This window comes from Cervus elaphus, chromosome 5 (assembly GCF_910594005.1).
Source record: "Cervus elaphus chromosome 5, mCerEla1.1, whole genome shotgun sequence".
In the NCBI taxonomy this organism is placed as follows: Eukaryota; Metazoa; Chordata; class Mammalia; order Artiodactyla; family Cervidae; genus Cervus; species Cervus elaphus.
In genome coordinates this window covers 62,981,809-63,004,164 of record NC_057819.1, presented here as the reverse complement: position 1 = coordinate 63,004,164, position 22,356 = coordinate 62,981,809, and the positions used below count along the sequence as shown (strand labels likewise).

The following is a 22,356-nucleotide window of genomic DNA, read 5'->3' as shown; positions in this document are numbered from 1 at the left end:
CCTAGCAAACTGGGTGACTTACAACAGCAGAAGTGTGTTGTCTCACAGTTCTGGAGTCTAGAAGACTGAAATCCAGCCTGTCGAGGGCGTTCTTCCCCTGAGAGCCACAGGGGAGTCCTCCCTTGCCTCTCCCTAGCTTCTGGGGGCATGCAGTGTCTTCCGCGCTCCTCAGCGGGCAGCTGCCTCCCATCTCCCTGCCTCCGCGTCGCGCAGCACTTTCCCTGTGTGCCTCTGTCTTCACAGGGCCTGCCTGTAAGGACACCAGTTACACTGGAATCAGGGGCCCTCCCCACTCTAGGATGACCTCATCTTGACTATAGTAATGACATCTGTACTGACCTTATTCCCAAATAAGGTCACTCTCTGAGGTACCAGGGATTAAGAATTCAACATATTTTTTGGTTGGGCGGTGGGGGGAAGAACAGTTTAACCATAACACCCCCTACCATGTTCCACCCCAGTCAATATGCCTTTCTCCTTCACATAGATAACAAAGTGTTATAACATCCTGTAAAATCAGTGGTATTAAATAAGGAGATTACTACATGTAGACATTCGATTATATCCATTAAACCCTGCCTGGACACATAGATGAAACTTTGCCTTTTTTGGCCCTGCTTCTAAGTACTGATTCTGATCCTTTTAATTGCTGTATCTAAGTCAACACGATGTTAACATGCAGTCTCTCCAGTTTTACACCAAGAAGTTTCTTCTCAAAACTTCAGTCAACCTGCTTGTATTTTAGTGCTGTTATTAATACCACTTTTATGTCACCATTTATTAATCTTTTTTCAAGTAGTTTTTTACAGAAAGCCTTCAAGAACCTTTTTTTAAAAAAAATAAATATTGCTGAAAATACTATACTTTTAATTACAGTCCTACCATCATGATATTGGAGACCTCCTGGAGTTTTGGGTTTTTTTTTTGTCTTCTTCTCTGGTATAATAGTATATGCTTAAAATTATTCCTCCCATAAACTGAGCTGATATATCATTGTATATTCATTTTTTTCATTTATTTTTATTAGTTGGAGGCTAATTATTTTACAATATTGTAGTGGTTTTTGCCACACATTGACATGAATCAGTCATGGATTTACATGTGTTCCCCATCCCGATCCCCACTCCTGCCTCCCTTCCCACATTGTATATTCTTGAAGTTTTATCTTATCTACCTGCTGCTGCTGCTAAGTCGCTTCAGTCATATCCAACTCTGTGCGACCCCATAGACGGCAGCCAGGCTCCTCCGTCCCTGAGATTCTCCAGGCAAGAACACTGGAGTGGGTTGCCATTTTCTTGTGCGATGCATGAAAGTGAAAAATGAAAGTGAAGTCGCTCAGTTGTGTTGGACTGTTCGAGACCCCATGGAGTGTAGCCTACCAGGCTCCTCCATCCATGGGATTTTCCAGGCAAGAGTACTGGAGTGGGTTGCCATTTCCTTCTCCGTATCTACCTAGCAAGGGGATTTATATAGATTACTCTAGGCATAAACTTTAAAAGAGCACAAACTGGAAAATAAGTATAAATTTTTTAAAAAGCATTCAAAAAAAAAAAGGAATTTTTAAACAAGTATTTTTTCCTAAATCATATCATTAAAATTTCATGGTTGTATATTTTTTCTAAATGATTCTAAAGACAATTAATCCAGCTGGTTTGAATAAAGACAAGAAACAAGTAAGCAACCTTACAAACTTGTGTTAATAGTATTACCCTTTGCAGTTAGATAGTTTTGGCCAGTAAGATGAGGCTCACAAGGTTTCTGTGACTCAGCCAAGGTCACATAGTCAGGGGCAGCCAGGACCAACCAGCTACTGAACAAAACCCAGAGCAAGCAGAAGACTTTTCTTTTTAGGCAGTGATATTTGTAATTCTAATCTTAGGAAGAAATGCTGTTGGTCTTTAGGTCAATAAAAAAAGTAGATGTGAAAGGGTCAGTCACTCAGTCGTGTCTGACTGCGACCCAGTGGACTGTAGCCCTCCAGGCTCCTCTGTCCATGGAATTGTCCAGGCAAGAATACTGGGGTGGGTAGCTATTTACTTCTCCAGGGGATCTCCTTGACCCAGGGATCAAACCCAGGTCTTCTACATTGTAGGCAGATTCTTTACCATCCGAGCCACCAAGGCAAATGACTATAAAAATGATCTAGTTTGATGTGATGTAGAAGACAAGAATTCTAATGTCAAAACACAAAAGAGATATAGCAGCTCAAAATTCTTTTAGGCACCATGTAATTACTACCTTACTTTAAGCTGTGTCCAGAATTTTACTGGAAGATTCAGTATGCAGAAGCTATGAAAACAGTCTTAAGGGCTTCCATGGTAGCACAGTGGAGAAGAATCCACCTGCCCGTGCAGGAACACAGGCTCGAGCCCTCGTGCAGGAAGATTCCACATCCCGCAGAGCAGCCCAACTGAAGCCATGTGCCCTGAGTACTGAGTCCGTGTGCTGCAACCACTGAAGCACACCTAGAGCCCATGCTCTGCAACGAGAGAAGCCGCCGCCGTGAGAAGCCTGTGCACCACAGCGAAGACCCGACGAAGCCAAAAATGAAAGCAAATAAAATTATTTTTAAAAATTTAAAAAAAAACCAGTTTTAAGGCAAAATTTTACTTCTACCAGCCTCCTCAATTCTCATAAAGCATCTTAAATAGCAGAGGCAATTTTTTTTTTTTTTGGTTGCATTGCAAGGTATGCAGGATCTTAGTTACTCGACCAGGGATAGAGCCCCCTGCAGTAGAAGTGCAGATTCTTAACCACTGCACTGCCAAGGAAGTCCCTCAAAGGCAATTTTTAAAGTTTTTTAATTTGTGTTTTATAAATATGATAGTCCAGTAACTAATATATCCAACTGGCTGCTTGCAGCTATTTGCATCCCGGAAATGATCTGGCATTATAAATAATTCTGTTTTAAAAAGATTAATGAATGAATGTGTAATAACTTTTCTTTCTTTCTTTTTCTAGCCAAGGACCCTTGTCATCAATTAGAGCAGTAATCAAGAGATGTAAGTTTATTTTTCCTGCTCTGTATTTTCCTCTGAAATAATTTTAAACGATGATTTAAATTTCCAGCAAATGATTGTATTTGATGAATCTTACAAAGAATCTGACAAGAGTAGCTTCTCCTAAGGAGTAATAAACCATTTCAGACAAGCAGCTAGGTTTTCAAGATTATTTTCAACTTTCATTTATTTATAAACCAGTTCCTGAGAACAGTATTTTTCTTTTAGAGAATGCACCTGTTTTTAACAAATGTATTATCTAGTCAATTTTAATGATCTAATATAAATTGTAACTATTTTCCATAGGTAGAAACATCTGATGGGTTTCAAAAATATCAAATCCTGTACTTTTTTGCTGATTTACTTCCACACTATTTTTATTTAACTCTATAAATGCTTATGGAGTTAAACTTACACTTCCACATACATGATAGAAGTACTGTAACAGAACTCTCTCTAAAATGGTGCATTCATACTTCCTGACTTTACTTCTTGGTTAAAGCTTTAAAATTTGCTGTTGGTACAAGAGTTCAAAATTCTTTTTAATAAAAGGCTTTGCAAACATCCCTTTTCCAAATAGAACATGGATGGTGGGTGCTCAGTCACTCAGTCTTGTCCAACTCTTTGAGATCCCATGAACTGTGGCCTGCCAGGCTCCTCTGTCCATGGGATTTCCCAGGCAAGAATACTGAGGTGGGTTGCCATTTCCTTCTCCAGGGAATCTCCCTGACCCAGGGATCGAACCCACGTCTCTTGTGTCTCCTGCATTGGCAGGTGGATTCTTTACCACTGCACCACCTGAATTAACTGTTATTTTTTAAAAAATAAAGATAAGAAAGGGATATTAAATGTTCTTTGCATTATTTGAGCTGAGGTCACCACCCTGAGGAGAAGTATCCTGTTTTTAAAAACATAACATAATATTTAGTATGAACTCAGGATACCCACAGGTGTGAAGAGCATGCATTTGAACCATTGCAGTGAACACTTTGTCAGGCGACAACGCGGAAAAGTATTTCACATTTCCCATATTTAATTTTTTGATGATGGTCATGAATTATAAAGGTGTGGGAATGCCACAATGGATACTGGTGGGAATTCATATATGAAATGAAAAATTTATAATAGCTGTACATGCCTTAGAGCCCTTGGGGAAAGTGGGGGAGATGGGGCAGGAAAGGAATCTAGAAAGAAAAGTAGGATTTTGAAATTTGGTAAAAGTTTCTTGCTAAAGGTATAATTTGGGATAATTAAGGTTATATGTGTGTAAGCAAAACCCTGGAAGTAGCTCAATATTTAGGAAGGTAGTGCTGACAATCAATAGAGAAGGTGGGAGAAAAAGTGAAATAAAAAACCAAGAAACAGAGAAGGTGAAAAAGACAGAGTCTTATGAAACATTGGTGTCTGAGATCAAGCCGTGCCTTTAAGGTTCTCTAGAGCCAGAGAGATTGACCTCCTCTCATAGGAGTCTCGTCTACCAACTCCTGCCCTTGTTCTCTGACTTCTTACCTTGCCTCCCTGTTGGATTTCAAGACCTCTTTTTGGGGGGATTTGTAATCCATACCTGATTTCCTATAGATCCTCCAGGATGGATCTTGCTTACCCTGAGGCCTCTGTACCATGCAAGGCTTAGGAGAGGTCGGCTGAGGAGGAGGGGGCCAAAAAAAGCTGAAAAAGAAGGATACAGTAATAGACAAACTCAGAGACACCTGGATGTTAGTGGCCAGGGGAGGAGAGGTTTTCAAAGCGAATGAGTGAAAGCCGCAAACAGCGCTTCCTGCTGCAGCAGGCGAGGTGACAGGAGGTGAGACTAGGGTGTGTGTGGCGCTGAGTGACCTCTGAGGAGACAGGCCTGGGAGAGTGTGAAGCTGGAAGCCGCCCTTCATTTCAACAGTGAGTGGAGCGTGGGAAGTGGGGGCAGCTGGATAGGCTACACTTTCATGAACTGGGTAGAAAGAGGAGGAGAAGGATGGAGGGTCAAGCAGAGAGATCTGTGCACACATATAGATTGTTTAGAAAGAAGCCTGGAGATGTTTGTAGGCCCCGAGGAAAGAGTCAGTGGGGAGACCACACTGTCGAGAAGGGAGGAGAGGAAGAGATGAAGCAGGGCCCCAGGGAGAGGGAAGGAGGGAGAGGTAAAACAGAGGGAAACGCCTGCTTTAAGATGTCTGTTATAAAAAATAATGACCCACTTGTCATTTAATGTAGCACACGCTTTGTGTACACTAAAGAACTATGTGTTGGTTATAATTATCTTTGATGTTTAGGCGAGAAGGCCAAGCAGATCCTTGGGTGCTGCCATATAAAATAGAATGAAAGATAACTGTGCCATTCCCTCTCCATTTCCCCTTTTTGTGCATTGTATAAGAAAAAGGCGGAAGCAAATTTTGTCTTTGTTGCTGTTCAGTTACTGAGTCATGTCCGACTCTTTGTGACCCCTGTCGACGGCAGCACGCCAAGATCCTCTGTCCTCCAGTATCTCCCTGAGCTTGCTAATTCATGTCCATTGATTTGGTGATACTATCTAACCATCTCATCCTCTGTTGCCCTCTTCTCCTTTCCCAGCATCAGGGTCATTTCCAATGAGACAACTCTTCACACGAGGTGGCCAAAGTATTGCAGCTTCAGCTTCAGCATCAGTCCATCCAAAGAATATTCAGGGTTGATTTCCTTTAGGACTGACTGGTTTGATCTCCTTGCAGTTGAAGGGACTCTTCAGAGTCTTCTCTAGCACCACAGTTCAAAAGCATCAGTTCTTCAGCAATCAGCCTTCTTTATGGTTCAGCTCTCTCACATCCATACATGACCACTGGAAAAACCGTAGCTTTACCATACGAACACTTGTCAGCAAAGTGATGTCTCTGCTTTTTAAAAGGTTTGTCTTAGCTTTTCTTCCAAGGAACAAATGTCTTTTATTTCATGGCTGGAGTCACCATCTGGAGCCCAAGAAAATAAAATCTGCCACTGCTTCTACTTTTTCCTCTTCTATTTGCCAAGAAATGATGGGACTGAATGCCATGTTCTTAATTTTTTAAATGCTGAATTTTAAACCAGCTTTTTCACTCTCCTCATTCACCCTCATCAAGAGGCTCTTTAGCTCTTCTTCGCTTTCTGCCATTAGAGTGGTATTATCTGCATATCTGAAGTTGTTGATACTTCTCCCAGCAGTCATGATTCCAGCTTGTGATTGATTCATCCTGGCATTTCACATGATGTACTCTGCATATAAGTTAAATAAGCAGAGTGATAATATACAGCCTTGACATATTCCTTTCTCCATTTTGAACCAGTTGTTCCATATTCAGTTCTGTCTGTTGCTTCTTGACCTGCATACAGGTTTCTCAGAAGGCAGGTAAAGTGGTCTGACCCTCCCATCTCTTTAAGAATTTTCCACAGTTTGCTGTGATCCACATAGTCAAAGGCTTTAGCATAGTCAATGAAATAGAAGTAGGCATTTTTCTGGAACTCTCTTGCTTTCTCCATGATCCAATGACTGTTGACAGTTTGTTCTCTGGTTCCTCTGCCTCTTTGAAACCCAGCTTGTACATCTGGAAGTTCTAAGTTCACATAATGTTGAAACCTTGCTTGAATGTGAAATGAGCACAGTTGCACAGTAGTTTTAACATTCTTTGGCATTGCCCTCCTTTGGAATTGAAATAAAACTGACCTTTTCCAGTCTTGTGGCCTCTGCTGAGTTTGGCAAATTTGCTGACATATTGCGTGCAGCACTTTAACAGCATCATCTTTTTGGATTTTCAGTAGCTCAGCTGGAATTCCATCACCTCCACTAGCTTTGTTCATAGTAATGCTTCCTAAGGCCCACTTGACTTCACACTTCAGGATATCCAGCCTAAGGAGTGACCACACTATTGTGCTTACCCTGATCATTAAGATCTTTCTTGTACAGTTCTGTGTATTCTTGCCTCCTCTTCTTCATCTTTTCTATTTCTCTTAGGTCATTACTGTCACTGTCATTTATTGTTCCATCCTTGCATGAAGTGTTCTCTTGATATCTCCAATATTCTTGACAAGATCTCTACTCTTTCCCATTCTGTTGTTTTACTCTGTTTCTTTGCATTGTTCATTTAAGACAGCTTTCTTATCTCTCCATGTTATACTCTGGAACTCCACGTTCAACTGGGTATATCTTTCCGTTTGTCTCTTTTCCAGTCCTGTGACCACTGCTAAGTTTTCCAAATTTGCTGGCATATTGAGTGTATCACTTTCACAACATCATCTTTTATGATGTTAAATAGCTCAGCTGGAATTCCATCGCCTCCACTAACTTTGTTCTTAGTGATGCTTCTGAAGGCCCTCTTGACTACTTCGCACTCCAGGATGTCTGGCTCTAGGTGAGTGATCACATCATCGTAGTTATCTGGGTCATTAGGATCTTTTTTGTACAGTTCTTCTGTGTATTCTTGCCACCTCTTCTTAATATCTTCTGCTTCTGCTAGGTCCATACTATTTCTTTCCTTTATTGTGCTCACCTTTGTATGAAATGTTCCCTTGTTATCTCTGATTTTCTTGAGATCTCTAGTCTTTCCCATTCTATTGTTTTCCTCTATTTCTTTGCATTGATTGATCACTGAGGAAGGCTTTCTTATCTCTCCTTGCTATTCTTTGGAACTCTACATTCAAATGGGTGTATCTTTCCTTTTCTCCTATGCTTTTCACTTCACTTCTTTTCACAGCTATTTGTAAGACCTCCTTAGACAACTGTTTTGACTTTTTGCATTTCTTTTTCTTGGGGATGGTCTTGATCACTGCCTCCTGTACAATGTCACGAACCTATGTCCATAATTCTTCAGGCACTCTTATCAGATCTAATCCCTTGAATCAATTTGTCACTTCTACTGTATAGCTTTAGGAATTTGATTTAGGTCATACCTGAATGGTCTAGTGGTTTTCCCTACTTTCTTCAATTTAAGTCTGAATTTGGCAATAAAGAGTTCATGATCTGAGCCACGGTCAGCTCCCAGTCTTGTTTTGGCTGACTGTATAGAGTTTCTCCATCTTCGACTACAAAGAATATAATCAGTCTGATTTCAGAATTGACCATCTGGTGATGTCCATGTGTAGAGTCGTCTCTTGTATTGTTGGAAGAGGGTGTTCGCTATAATCACTGCAAAACTCTTTGCCAAGAGAGTTAGCCTTTGCCCTGCTTCATTTTGTACTCTAAGGCCAAACTTGCCTGTTAGTCCAGGTATCTCTTGACTTCCTACTTTTGCACTCCAGTCCCCTATGACGAAAAGGACATCTTTTTTTTGGTGTTAGTTCTAGAAGGCCTTGTATAGGTCTTCATAGAACAGTTCAACTTCAGCTTCTTTGGCATTAATGGTTCTGGCATAGACTTGGGTTAAACAGTTTGCCTTGGAAACTAACAGAGATCATTCTGTCATTTTTGAGATTGCACCCAAGTACTGCATTTCAGATCCTCTTGTTGACTATGAGAGATACTCCATTTCTTCTAACGGATTCTTGCCCACAGTCATTCAGCCAGTTCAGTCTCTAAGTTATGTCCGACTCTTTGCAACCCCCATGGACTGCAGCATGCCAGGCTTCCCTGTCCATCACCAACTCCTGGAGCTTGCTCATACTCATGTCCATTGATTCAGTGATGTCATCCAATCATCTCATCCTCTGTTGTCCCCTTCTCCTCCTGTCTTCATCTTTCCCAGCATCAGGGACTTTTCCAACGAGTCAGTTCTTTGCATCAGGTGGCCAAAGTATTAGAGCTTCAGCTTCAGTCCTTCCAGTGAATATTCAGGACTGATTTCCTTTAGGATGGACTGGTTTGATCTCCTTGCAGTCCAAGGGACTCTCAAGAGTCTTCTCCAACACCACAGTTCAAAAGCATCAATTCTTTAGCACTCAGCTTTCTTTATGGTCCAACTCTCACATCCATATATGACTAATGGAAAAACTATAACTTTGACTAGATGGACCTTTGTCAGCTAAATAAGGTCTCTGCTTTTTAACATGCTGTCTAGTTTGCTCATAGCTTTTCTTCCAAGGAGCAAGCGTCTTTTAATTTCATGGCTACAGTTACCATCTGCAGTGATTTTGGAGCCCAAAAAAGTAAAGTTTCCAATGTTTCACCATCTATTTGCTATCAAGTGATGGAACCAGGTGCCATGATCTTTGTTTTTTGAATGTTGAGTTTTTAGCCAGCTTTTTCACTCTTCTCTTTCACTTTCATCAAGAGGCTCTTCAGTTCCTCTTCACTTTCTTCCATAAGGGTGGTATCATCTGCATATCTGAAGTTATTGATATTTCTCCTGGCAATCTTGATTCCAGCTTGTGCTTCATCCAGCCTGGCGTTTCACATGATGTACTCTACATATAAGTTAAATAAGCAGAGTGACAATATATAGCCTTGATGTACTCCTTTCCCAATTTAGAACCAGTCCGTTGTTCCATGCCTGGTTCTAACTATTGCTTTGACCTGCATATAGGTTTCTCAGGAGGCAGGTAAGGAAATTTGGTATTCCCATCTCTTTAAGAATTTTCCACAGTTTGTTGTGATCCACACAATCAAAGGCTTTAGTGTAGTCAATGAATCAGAAGTAGATGCTTTTCTGGAACTTTCTTGCTTTTTCTATGATCCAACGGATGTCGGCAATTTGATCTCTGGTTCCTCTGCCTCTTTGAAACCCAGCTAGTACATCCGGAAGTTCTCAGTTCACATAATGCTGAAGCCTAGCTTGAAGGATTTTGAGTATAACCTTGCTTGCATGTGAAATGAACACAATTGTACTGTAATTTGAACATTCTTTGGCATTGCCTTTGTTTGGGATTGAAATGAAAACTGATCTTTTCCAGTCCTGTGGCTGAAAGATGACCTCCCTAGTTCAGTAGTTGTCCAATGTGCTACTGGAGAAAAGTGGAGAAATAGCTCCAGAAAGAATGAAGAGGCTGAGTTAAAGCAAAAACATTGCCCAGTTTTGGATATGACTGGTGATGGAAGTAAACTCCCATGCTGTAAAGAACAATATTGCATAGAGTCCTGGAATTTAGGTCCATCAATCAAGGAAAATTGGAAGTGGTCAAACAGGAGATGGCAAAGTGATTATCAACCTGTTAGGAATCAGTGAACTAAAATGGATCAGAATGGGCAAATTTAATTCAGATGACCATTACATCTACTACTCTGGGCAAACAGATCATCTACTATGATCTGTTGGATCATAGAACAAGCAGGAGAGTTCCAGGAAAATGTCGTATTCTGCTTTATTGACTATGCCAAAGCCTTTAACTGTGTGGATCACAGCAAACTGTGGAAAATTCTTAAAGAGATGGGAATACCAGACTACCCTACCTGCCTCCAGAGAAATCTATGTTCAGGTAAAGAAGCAACAGTTAGAACCGGACATGAAACAATGGTTGGATGGCATCACCAGTTGGATGGCATCACCGACTTGATGGACATGAGTATGAGCAAGCTCCAGGAGTTAGTGATGGACAGGGAAGCCTGCATGCTGCAGTCCATGGGGTCGCAAAGAGTCGGACACGACTGAGCAACTGAACTAACTGGAACAACGGACTGGTTCTAAATTGCAAAAGAAGTACGTCAAGGCTGTATATTGTCACCGTGCTTATTTAACTTATGTGCAGAGTACATATAAGTGACTGAACTGAACTTGTCTCTTGCCTTTCACGTCTCTTATTTCCTCAGCTATTTTCAAGGCCTCTTCAGACAACCACTTTGCCTTCTTTCACTTCTTGTTCTTTGGGATGGTTTTGGTCACTGCTTCCTGAACAATGTTACAAACCTCATCCATAGATCTTGAGGCACTCAGGCTACCAGATCTAATCCCTTGAATCTGTTCGTCACCTCCACTGTATAATCATATGTGATCTAAGTCATACCTGAATAGCCTAGTGTTTTTTCCTACTTTCTTAAATTTAAGCCTGAATTTTGCAATAAGGAGCTCATGACCTGAGCCACGGTCAGTTCCAAGTCTTGTTTTTGCTAATTGTATAGTGTTTCTCCATCTTTGGCTGCAAAGAACATGGTCAGTCTGATTTTAGTATTGTGTTGTTGGGAAAAGGTTTTGCTATGACCAGTGTGCTCTCTTGACAAAACTCTGTGATCCTTTGCCCTGCTTCATTTTGTACTTCAAGCCCAATCTTGCCTGTTATTCTGGGGGTCTCTTGACTCCCTAGGTTTGCATTCCAATCCCCTATGATGAAAAGGACATTTTTTGGGAGGGTGTTATTTCTAGAAGGCGTCATAGATCTTCATAGAACTAGTCAACTTCAGCTTCTTCAACATTAGTGGTTGGGGTATAGGCTTGGATTACTGTGATGTTGAATGGTTTGCCTTGGAAACAAACCGAGATCATTCTGTCGTTTTTGAGATTGCACGCATGTACTGTATTCTGGACTCTTGTTGACTATGAGGGCTACTCTATTTCTTCCAAGGGATTCTTGCCCACAGTAGTATATATAATGGTCATCTGAATTAGATTCACCCATTCCCATCCATTTTAGTTCACGGATTCCTGAGATGTCATCTCCTGCTTGACCACGTCCTATTTACCTTGATTTGTGGACCTAACATTCCAGATTGGTATGCAATGTTGTTCTTAACAGCATCAGACTTTACTTTTACCACCAGCCAAAACTGAGTGTCATTTCTGCTCTGGCCCAGCTGCTTCATTCTTACTGGAGCTTTTAGTAATTGCCCTCTGCTCTTCCCTAGTAGCGTATTGGAGGCCTTCTGACCTGTGGAGCTCATCTCCCAGTGTCATATCTTTTTGCCTTTTCATTACTGTCTGTGGGATTCTCCAGGCAAGAATACTGAAGTGGTTTGCCATTCCCTCCTCCACTGGGTCATGTTTTGTCAGAACTCTCCACCATGACCCATCTTCATGCCATGGCTCATAGCTGCATTGAGTTAGGTATGCTCCTTTGCAACAATAAGGGAGTGATCTGTGAAGGGTATCCTTAAAACAACCCTAATAAGGTAGGTATTATTTTCTTCATTTTATAAGCTGAGCAAATCAAAAGTCATCCAAATCATGTGTGCTTTCTTTCCTGCAGTAGTTTGCCATTCCCTTCTCCGGTGGACCACATTTTGTCAGAACTCTTCACTGTAACTCGTCCATGTTGGTAGGCTCTGCATGGTGGCATGGCTCATAGCTTCATTGTGTTACACAAGCCCTGTAGCTATGTCAAGGCTATGATCCATGAAGTGGAAATTTTGTCTTACCCAACCCAATAAAATGTTTGTTTTCCTATCCCAGACTTAGTCATCTATTCTTGACAAGGAAAATACCTTATCACATTTTGAAAGCAATATTCCTTAACTGATTGTATTTTAAATTCTTTCATAATGATTCTGGATCCAGTCAAGTCTTGAGATTCTTCCTTTTGTGTTCATTCTTGTGAACACTAAATATTTTGGGCAGAGTTCTTGAACGTGTTCTACATGGATATATATGGAAATTCGTGCTTTTCCTTTCATTAACTTTTTAAGAGGAAATTATTCTTTGAAATTCACAGACTTAGCTAATATTCATTGCTTACTATGAGTCAGGAACTGTTCATTTATGTTATAAAATAACGGCCAGCATTGTAGGTGTTAACCCCATTTTACAGATGGTAGGGATCTGTAGTCTAGGAGATTAAATGGCTTCATGAGATAGGTCTGAGATGTGAACCTAGACTTCCTGACTTCAAGGCCATTTTGAGCTTTCCACTCCAAGGGTATTCCTGTTACCATGTCAAATGCCTCTAGTTTATACTCTATCTGAGGCAAATGTAGTTAGTATTTTTATTATTGTGATTTTTATTGGTAAGGTAGTACTATAGCAAAGATGCTTATAATATAATAATCATTCTATGTGTTTATTTCTCCTGCCCATCATTTAGTTAATAATTTTGAATTATTTAGAATGAGGGCTAGCATCCAGCTCTCCTGGCTCCACAAGGAGTTTAACTGGTCATTCTCCTCACCTCAGGATTGGAGAAGGATGGTCATTAAGCATCCATCCAGACTTATGACCCTGTTGGAATTTAGGAGAGTTCTTTATTAGCACTAATATTGCAGATCCAGATCTCAATCTTTTATAAACAACTGGACCTCTGTACTGAGAATTTAGCCATATGAACTGGAAAGTTTGTGAATGATTCTATGAAAAAATAGACATTTCACTAAGAAAATCTTGCCTTTGTTCTGTGGTCCTAATCCAAAATGCACGGAAGACTGGCAGTTTGTGGCAGAGGTTAAAAGGAGCGTGTTCTGTGTGGGCCATGGTGGCAAATTTGATTCTCTTGGCAACAACCAGATCAAATCTATTTAATCTGGGCAAATGAGAATGAGATTAAGCAGATAGCTGAGAAGTTAGCAGGAAGATTGTGAGGCACTACGTGAAAATCTGCCATGAAAATCTGAAGTGTTTCTAGCTGCTAAACTTGTTCACTGACAAAAAGTGCCAGGCATCCTATAAAAGGTCAGGAGAAAAAAAGAGATTTCAAAGATGAGGGGGTGTGAGGGGAAAAATTCAGAGCAGGAGAGGGGAGGGGAGTGATTCTGCAAGACTGTAGAGGAGGCCTGTAAGTACCATTAGTGGCCTTCAGTCCCCTCATCCTGCTCCATCAGTGTGGGAGTTCCAGTCTGCTTTCCAGGGGTGGGGGCCAGTTCCTAACACCCGCTGGTGTGAAGGGGCAGAGTCAAGTGAAAAGCCACCGGTGTGAAAGATGTAAATTGACTACTGAATTACCTTTTACATATTATTCATACTTTAAAATTGATCCCTGTTGAAGTAGCAAATTGATTTTGTAAAATGATTCTTTTCTTTTTTTTTGCTAAAAACTATAGGAAGATTTTTTTCCCCCCTGTGGTTATGTGTGTGGATATCCTGCCTGCAACATAATTCTTTACTCTCTGAAACTATGGTTCATCAACTTTTCCTTTTTCTCGAAATACAGAGGGGGAGAAACAGTGGCATGGCAAGACAGTTTTGCTGCTGAATTCCTTTTAGAGCTTAGGCAACTGGGTTCACTCTTTTTTTCTCCCTTTCTTCTTCTGTAACCCCTTCTTTTTTTCCTTTAGCATTCATGAATAGTACACAGCAAAAATGCCCCGTGGAAGAGGTATGTTTGTGATGATAAATAACATGATGTCTTTTAAAAGTGCTGTGTCTGCTGATTCTGGCTTTAGTGATTGTGGTGATGTGATTGTAGCTTACTTGGTGAGCCTCTGACTTAATGAAACCATTCTTACAAATCAGACCTGCTGCTCAGAGCTTCAGCCTCTCTGCACTCTTTTTCCAGTAGAGAAAATATACCTCAACTTGGTTTAACTCTTGATAGACATGTACCAGTCGGTCACACCAGTTGATGATAGGTCAGAACATCCTCCAGCTCGAGATCCAAGGGTTTTGGTTTCAGGTGTTAGGTTTGCTTTGCTAACCCCATGCAGGGTCCACTGTCACAGCTCCAGCCCCAGCCTAAATTTCATCCCCGCCGCCCATCTCTACCCCTGCCTTCCCAGCTTGGGCAGCCTCCTGGATCAGAGGGAACCAGAACTTAACAGGAGGAAGAAAGATTCGTACCTTCAACCTGTTCAAATAGAAAGAACTGAAAAAGTGGAAGATCAGGGAAACATAGGAAGTAGAAATAGAAATATCTGAAACAAATCCCCCTTTGTCCACAAATTTTTTACCATATACTATTTGATTTTTTTAAGGTATCTTTTAAATGTGCTTCTTAAAATAGGAATACTGTTCTCTGTTACACATGTGTATGTAATAGTGACCCCATGATGTGTGACACATTTTCCAAGTCATCTGGTTAATACAGAATTTAATTTTAAAATAAAATTCGGAAAAATGTGATCCATCTAGTTTTTGGAGTTTGAGGTTTAAGGGAAAAGTTAGTGCTGCATGTACAATAATAGTCTCTAAACATGTTTATAAAAGTGATTTGAACACTTTTTGCATGTATTATCTCAATTTAAGTAATAAAACAACTTAAACCTCATAAAACTCCAGAAAAACTAGAAAATAGTTGGAAATTTGACCACTTCCACTCTCTTTTCAATAGACTTATAAAGAAATAACACAAAAGCATAGTCATATGGATTAGAATAGATATTTAAATTTTTTTTCTGCCCATTTTTATTTCCTATCATCATAATGCTCTTACCAGGCAGTTTCTACTTAATAGCTGTCTGCTTTGTTCATTCTTCAAATTATTTTCAGAACCACAGAACGTGCTTTGGAATGTTTTTGAAATCTATATTTTCTTATGCAACTCAAATATATAACTATAATTAACTTTATACCCTATGAGAAGATTGTTTTGATTTGCTTTTCTACTTATGGGTGATAAAATTTGTATGTTCTATCTGATGTCAAGTGTCAGCTAACTTTTTCCAAAACTGTATCCTGTAAAAGTTTAAACCTTTATTCAATGTATGAATTTCCTACTAAATCCGAGTATTGTTTCTTTTGTAGCTTCTCGGACTTCTATTCAGAGTGAACTTCATCGAGATAGGAGGTATGCTTATATTTATAATAGAGGACATATATTCTGCTAATTATGAAGTAAAAGTATCATCAGTTAACAAATTGCATATTTTTCTCAAACAGTATATTACAGTGTTCTACCTCATCAATACATTTTCTGAATTAGTCTACAAGTTTGAATGATGAAGATTTCTCTTGAGAAAAGAACTGAAAATGTTCTCTTGACAGTAATCATTTACTGAAGTCAGTTTTAAAATGTTTATTAAGCAATTGCTATATGAAAGCATTGCTGTAAATACTTCAAAGATATGCTTTGTACCTCATAGTTACTTAGTAAATGTCACAGGGATGAATGAACTGATGACAGGATAGAAAACGGAATAAAGGAAGGATAAAGAAAGGAAAAGTCAGGCAAGCTAGATAGATAGCAGGTGAATAAAAAGGGCTATATGACTGGTGGGGTTGGGGAGCAGGGAGGAGTGAGTCACTATACAGATGGAAGGAAGGACCAGTAGACAGACTGATGGTAGGATAGATGGAAGGGTGGACAGGTAGATGGATAGAAAGATAGATTTATTGTCCCTGCTTTCAGATTTCTTAAAGTACAGTGTAGAGCAATGAACAGGGACTTTAACCAAGTTCAAGTCCTGACTTCGCTGTCTCACCCTGTGACCTTGGGCAAGCTCCTTAACCTTTCTTAGTTTATGTATCCCCACCTTTAAAGTACGTCATAGGGTTGGCATGAGGGCTAATACATGTATAGTGGTTAACATTTATTAACTAGTAACTCACTATCTATTTAGATAAAAGCTATGTAAACATTGGAATGACTCATTTGGATTCCACAGAGGGAAGTGAAAGTTAATTGTGCTACCCTTAGCATTATATCTCAGAGGGGACTGGCTAAATGCAATTTGTGAAACAATTTTTGTAACTCTTAATACATGCTCATTATAAAAGTATTGGAAAACTAAGAAAAATATGAAGAATAAAACACAGCTTATTCACTCTCCTATGTAAAGACAGCAACAATTAATAACTTTGAATAGTACATTCCAGATTATGAAGATAGGTAGCTAGATTCTGTACATATACCTCAGAACCTAGCTTTTCTTCATAATTAGATCTGGTAATTATAGTTCCCTTTGTCAATGCAGTTTCTTCTAATATATGACTTTTGTGATCAAATAGTATTTGTGAGGTGATCATATAGTTTAATCATTTTTCTCTTTGAAATATGTTCTTATTTCAGTTATTTGTCCTAATAAATAATTCTTATTCTTTAAATGTTTAAAACCTGTAAGCAGAGGTTCTTAGGGAATACAGTTCAAACAAAATCAATGGGCAGGTTCAGCTGTTACACAAGCTAGCATGAGAGTGTGTGTGCGTGTACAGTTTTGATAATGGCAGTGCATTTTATTTTTATTTTCCATAGAGGACCAGAGAAAAGCCGAGCAGGTCATCATCACACCTGTTTGTTAGATGAGAAAAGTGAGGCTCAAGAGAGGTTGAAGAGTTTGCTCAGAGTCATGCAATTGGTATTTGTTACGAAATCAGGTTGAAGGTTAAACATGAGATCAGAGAGTCAGCTTAAGAAAATAATGAAAGAAGCCACACCTAAATCACTGTGGCTCCTCAGGACTGAAGATTAATCTTCAGATTCATATACAAACTGACCAGGGACACAGAAACACACATCAGGGTCTGGAAGTGAACATGCAAACTCTAAACACTTAAAGATAACTCTGACTGAGGGAGAGGTGGAGTGAGGAGGAGGAAGCTGTTCTTCTACTTATTAGTATTGTTTCAGAGGATGTGCTTTGTAATAACAGGAAACGAAACTTTTCCATTTGACCGATGCCTTTTTCTGCCTCAGGATGCACCTATGTTTGTTCCACAGGCTAGATAGCAGAGCCCTGGGAGAACGAGGGCTCTTGGTTCTTAATTCTGACCAACCAAGGCCGAGTAAAGCGTGCTCGAGGTGTATCTCTAACTCTCTGAGGCCAGTGTCTCGGAGGACAGCTGTCCTTTGCTCCCTCGAAGCCTGCCCGGGTATACTGTTCAAGACAGCCCCGGCCAGACAGGTCATTTCTGTGACTGGCAGGCCTATGTCACTTTCTTGGGTGATAGTTATTTTCATAAATCTTTGAACACTTGCAAATAGACAAAACCTCACTGAGGCTTCTGTCTGTTTCCAGGCGCCCAGAGATCACCATTGTGGCAGCTGAGCCTCTGAGGCCCACCTCGTGGTTTCCAGGAGCCCACCCACCAGGACTGGCATTTCCCCCGGCTTCTGCAGCAGGCCCTTGGAGGCCTAGTGAGCTGGTTCCTGCTGAGGTGAGTAAATATCGCATCACCTCTTTGCATTTTATTTTTAAATGAAGTTCAAAGATAAGAACCTTGGCTATCGCCTACAGCTGTTTAAAATCTTCATTCTTCATTTTGCAGCTCCCACCATCTTATGAACAAGTCATAAAAGAAATCAACCAAGTTCAAGTTAACACTACAAATAATAATAATGCTGCTGCCACTCCACGGCACACTATTACTTCAGCAACTCAGACTGACTTTTCAGAAGAAATAGACAACCATCTGCCTCAAAGTAATGCAAGTAATTTGTCTTCCTTCCTTCCAACCTAGTTCTCAGGAAGTAATCAGTAGACTCCAGCCTTTAAAATAGTTTGCAATTTGTGCATAATTCATTGAGCTCGATTTCCAGTCGGTATGTGATCACTGTGTGCTTGCTTTATTTGGGCTTGCTGTGATTATTATAATAGATCATTCTCACAAGCTGCAGCCCCAATCTCTAGGGTTCATCCTAGTTCATATCACAAAAACATCATCCTTTTAACTCATGCTGATGCCCTTTACTTCCATTGAGAAAACTGTTATATTTAGCAACTTAAAATTGGTAGGATGCTAAAAGTTGTTGTCCTTTTAGGCTTTTTAAAAGCCTTGTAGGGATTTCCCGGGTGATCCAGTGGTTAAGTCTTTGCATTCCAATGCAGGGGGTGTGGAGTTTGATCCCTGGTTGGGAAATTAAGATCCTACATGTGTGTGTGTGTGTGTGAGTGTGTGTCTGCGCTCACTCGTGTCTGACTCTTTGTAACCCCATGGACTGTAGCCCACCAAGCTCCTCTGTTCATGGAATTTTCCAGCCAAGAATACTGGAGTGGATAGCCATTTCCTACTCTAGGGAATCTTTCCAACCCAGGGATTGAACCCGAGTCTTTTGCATCTCCTGCATTGGCAGATGGATTCTTAACCACTGCACTGTCTGCCAAGCCCAAGATCCTACATGCTGCATGGCAAAAAGAAAGGGGCGTCATATTAGGATAACAGATAAGAATAAGTTACCTTGGAAAAGTAAAGCAAGAGTTGTTAGAATTTTGACAAGAGAGATGGTTTATTGATACATCTACTGAGAATCAGGAATTTAATGGTGTTTTAAAATATTATATAATGAATATTTCTTAAATGAATAAATGCAACCTCAGGAACCCTCCTGCAGGAAGCTGAATAGAAACATTTCCCCCATGATTTTAGAATTACTTTTTACTAAAGAAGGAAACCAAAATCTCTTGTTATTCTATATGTATATTTAAAAATCTGTGTATCTTTTTTCGTTGACATTGTCACATTGCAGCTTCTGTTCATTTTGTTCTTGTCAGCCCTGCAGGCACCTCTGAAACCCCTCCAGCCTTCCCCAGCCATCTCAGCCAGGCACCCTCCGACAAATGAGGAGCCTCTAATAGTCTTTGATATTTCTGAAGAACAGAATTGTCCACAAAACTCCAGTGCTCCAAGATGTCCAGTGCCAAAACCAAGATCAAAAAGCAACCTCAGACCAGTGGCCAGAGATTCTCACGTTAAAGAGCAGAATTCCCGGAGCAGTCCGATAGCCGCGCAGGAGGAGGCAGCCCCGAGCCGGCCCCCGCCTCTGTGGGAAGGTACCAGCCACCCCGAGGGTCAGGCCGTGATGAACATGATGAACGCAGAGCAGAGCCGCAGCACTGTCGTTTCCAGGATCAAAGCACTTGAGGGTCAGACAAATACAGAAAGCTTGGGACTGCCCAAGAAGCCAGAGATCGTGCCCCGCACAGTCCCGCCAAGACCTGCTGTTTCCTCAGGGAAACCCTCGCTGGCTCCCAAACCTACAGCCAACAGAGCCTCCGGAGAATGGGACTCCTGGGCGGCAAGCAGACTCAGGGGGGCCCCCACCCCTCACTCTCCACCGAAGGAAGCAGGGAGCAGCCCCGTCACCAAACCCGAATTGCCAAAGAAACCAAATCCTGGCCTTATCCGGAGCATTAACCTTGAGAGTCTGGGAGGAGGGCCTGTGGCTGAGAGTCCCAACGGTGGGAAGAAAGCCCCGACTCCCGCTCCCCGGCCTTTACTGCCCAGGAAATCAGTGTCCTCGGAAAGCACCCCCTGCTCTGCGGCTTTGCTGAAACCAGTCCCTGTGCCTCCCCGGCTCTCGGTGGCGTCACAAGCCAAAGCCTTCAGGTCACTGGGAGAAGGCCCCCCAGCCAGCCCCCCGGTCCCTGCGCAGCAGAGCCAGCCTCCGGGGGACATAGACCTCATCAGCTTCGACGACGATGTTTTACCCGCACCGTCTGGGAGCCTGGCTGAGGACTCTGCTGGTCCAGACATGGTTCTGGGTGAGTAAAGCCTAGAGGCAGAGAGGAATCTCAACTTCTCACAAGGTTACCTTGAAATGGCACCTGCTGTTTTCATTTCCAGCACATGAGTTCTTGAGGTGTGGACATGCACATGTGTGCACATGCATGCGTGTGTGTGTACAGACAGGGAGAAACAGTGAAGTTAAGAAACAAGGAGCTAGGTGGAAGAAAGAATCAGAGCGAAGAGGAAGTCTGAGGTGGGGAGATAGAGACAAAGAGGAACACATGTGGGTTTTTTTAAATGTTTATTTGGCTACACCGGACCTTACTTTAGTAAGATCTTTAGTTGTGGCATGTGAGATCTAGTTCCCTGACCAGGGATCGAATCAGGACCCCCTACATTGGGAGCTCGGAGTCTTAGACCACCGGGGAAGTCCCACATGTGTTGCTTACTGTCATCAAGGCAGGAATAAGCCGGCTGGGACCAGGGACTTAACTAGATGAGAGGCTGCCTCTTCCTCAAGCAAGCAGAGCTTCGCGCGTGAGGAGGATGTAGGGGAAACTTCTCAGAGATGGGGAGTCATGCCCCAGAAGGGCTCCTCAGACTGAGCCCTGAGGCAGTGCCGGGAGAGGCGCCAGCCCCGCGGAGGACTTTGGCAAGAGCAGTAAACCCGGCCATGTTGCAAAACGTTGTTCCACAGTCTTCGCAGAACACCTTCCCTTGGGAATGCTGAAGTTTTGTAAATAAAATACAACAGTTGTAAGTTTCCTGCCAAAATTAGGACAATTAGATTTCCCAAGAGGCAGAGAGTCTTTTTTTTTTCCTTTCCTCGCACTGTTCAGGTGGAGAATGTGATGGTAAAGCTTATCTTTGATTTGCCAAACCAAGCTGCTCTACTTGTCATCAGTAAGATTCCTTTTACTGCTGTTCACTTATTTGGATAGAATTTATGAACATATAAGCATAATACTATTTTCAAAAGGTTAGCTGTTATCTTCTATGTTTAAGATGCGTCAAAATGATATAAACTCTGTAATGCAAAACCAAATTCTGCAGAGCACAGATGTATTTCAGATGATAACAACCATATATTTATTAAATATTCACCACACACACAACATTGGAACTGGCTGTAGCATGTCTCTTGTCCATAAGAAGTGAAAAGAAAAACATTAGAATATATTGGGTTTCTGCTGTGTTCCAAACCCTCTGCTAGATCCCAGAGATACATGATTGAATTTAATCCTCACAGTAACCCTGCATCGTGGTTCATTTACATATGAAGAATATCAGACTGAGTGAGATAAATACATAACTTAATCAGTATCATAAAACTAATAATTTTCCAAAGCAGGATTCAAGCTGCATCTTTTTTTTCTAAGTCTAGCTTATTTTTCACTCTATCATGTTGCACCTCAACATTTTCATGAACCCTTAAACCAGGCAACACATTAAAAACTTTTCAAGTCTTCATTATAGCATTTTTTATTTAGACCTTTTTAGTGTTAACAGGGTTCCGAGTAGGACAGGGAGGGTTAGATCCAACACCAGCAAGCTGTGAAGGGGTGGGAACAGTACAAGAGAAAGTAACACCACCTTCTGAAGCTGCTAGGGGCTGTGCTGATGGCAACATGGTTAATAATTGCTCAGAATTTATTCTGTGTCATCAAGCAGATAATTACAGTCGTCTTCAAAAAGGAAGGTCAGCAGGATGCATCAACATGAATATAGTGTCGAGCTTCCTACTCAGCCTTTTCTGTTTCTCGATTTCTGTACAACATTTAATTATTGAGGCACCTTTCAGTAAAAGGTGTAATTTGCTTGCCCTACCTGACTGCCTTAACCATTGCTCTTACTTGTGGAGTTATCCTGAACTGAGCCCTGTCTTCTTTTTATTTTTTATTTATCTACTTATATGGCTTGCTGGAGCTTCGTTCCCCAAACGGGGCTTGGATCTGTGCCCCCTGCACTGGGAGTGCTGTCTTAACCACTGGACTGCCAGGGAAGTCCCTCCGTCTTCTTTCTAAACCTGCTCCTCTTCCTGTATTCTGCTCCTGTCCTGGTTTCTCCATTACACTCCGGCCTTCCTAAAGAGTCCTGTAGGTCATGCGTGAGCCTCCCTACCTGTCACACACAGTGGCTAGTTGTTTGAATTTGGAGTCAGGCAGGCTGGGTCCACCACTTAATTGCTGTGGACCTGAGGCAGTTTACTTAACCCCGTAGTGCCTTGGTTGCCTCATCTATAAAACATGATC

At 41.3% G+C, this 22,356-nt stretch overlaps 1 protein-coding gene across 8 annotated transcripts in view; it reads left to right on the top strand.

Annotated features, from left to right (window-relative positions):
• Positions 1–22,356, top strand: part of SH3D19 (SH3 domain containing 19) — a 196,659-nt gene that overhangs the window by 130,257 nt on the left and 44,046 nt on the right. For 3 of the 8 annotated variants that reach the window (XM_043902598.1, XM_043902596.1, XM_043902597.1), the window contains exons 3-8: positions 2,962–3,002; positions 14,062–14,102; positions 15,467–15,509; positions 17,677–17,815; positions 17,927–18,089; positions 19,150–20,139. In XM_043902598.1, the coding sequence (XP_043758533.1) occupies positions 14,087–14,102; positions 15,467–15,509; positions 17,677–17,815; positions 17,927–18,089; positions 19,150–20,139 (1,351 nt within the window). In that variant the 5' untranslated portion in view covers positions 2,962–3,002; positions 14,062–14,086. The remainder of the gene's footprint in view (positions 1–2,961; positions 3,003–14,061; positions 14,103–15,466; positions 15,510–17,676; positions 17,816–17,926; positions 18,090–19,149; positions 20,140–22,356) is intronic. The other 5 variants (XM_043902595.1, XM_043902592.1, XM_043902600.1 and 2 more) reach the window with 3 other exon arrangements.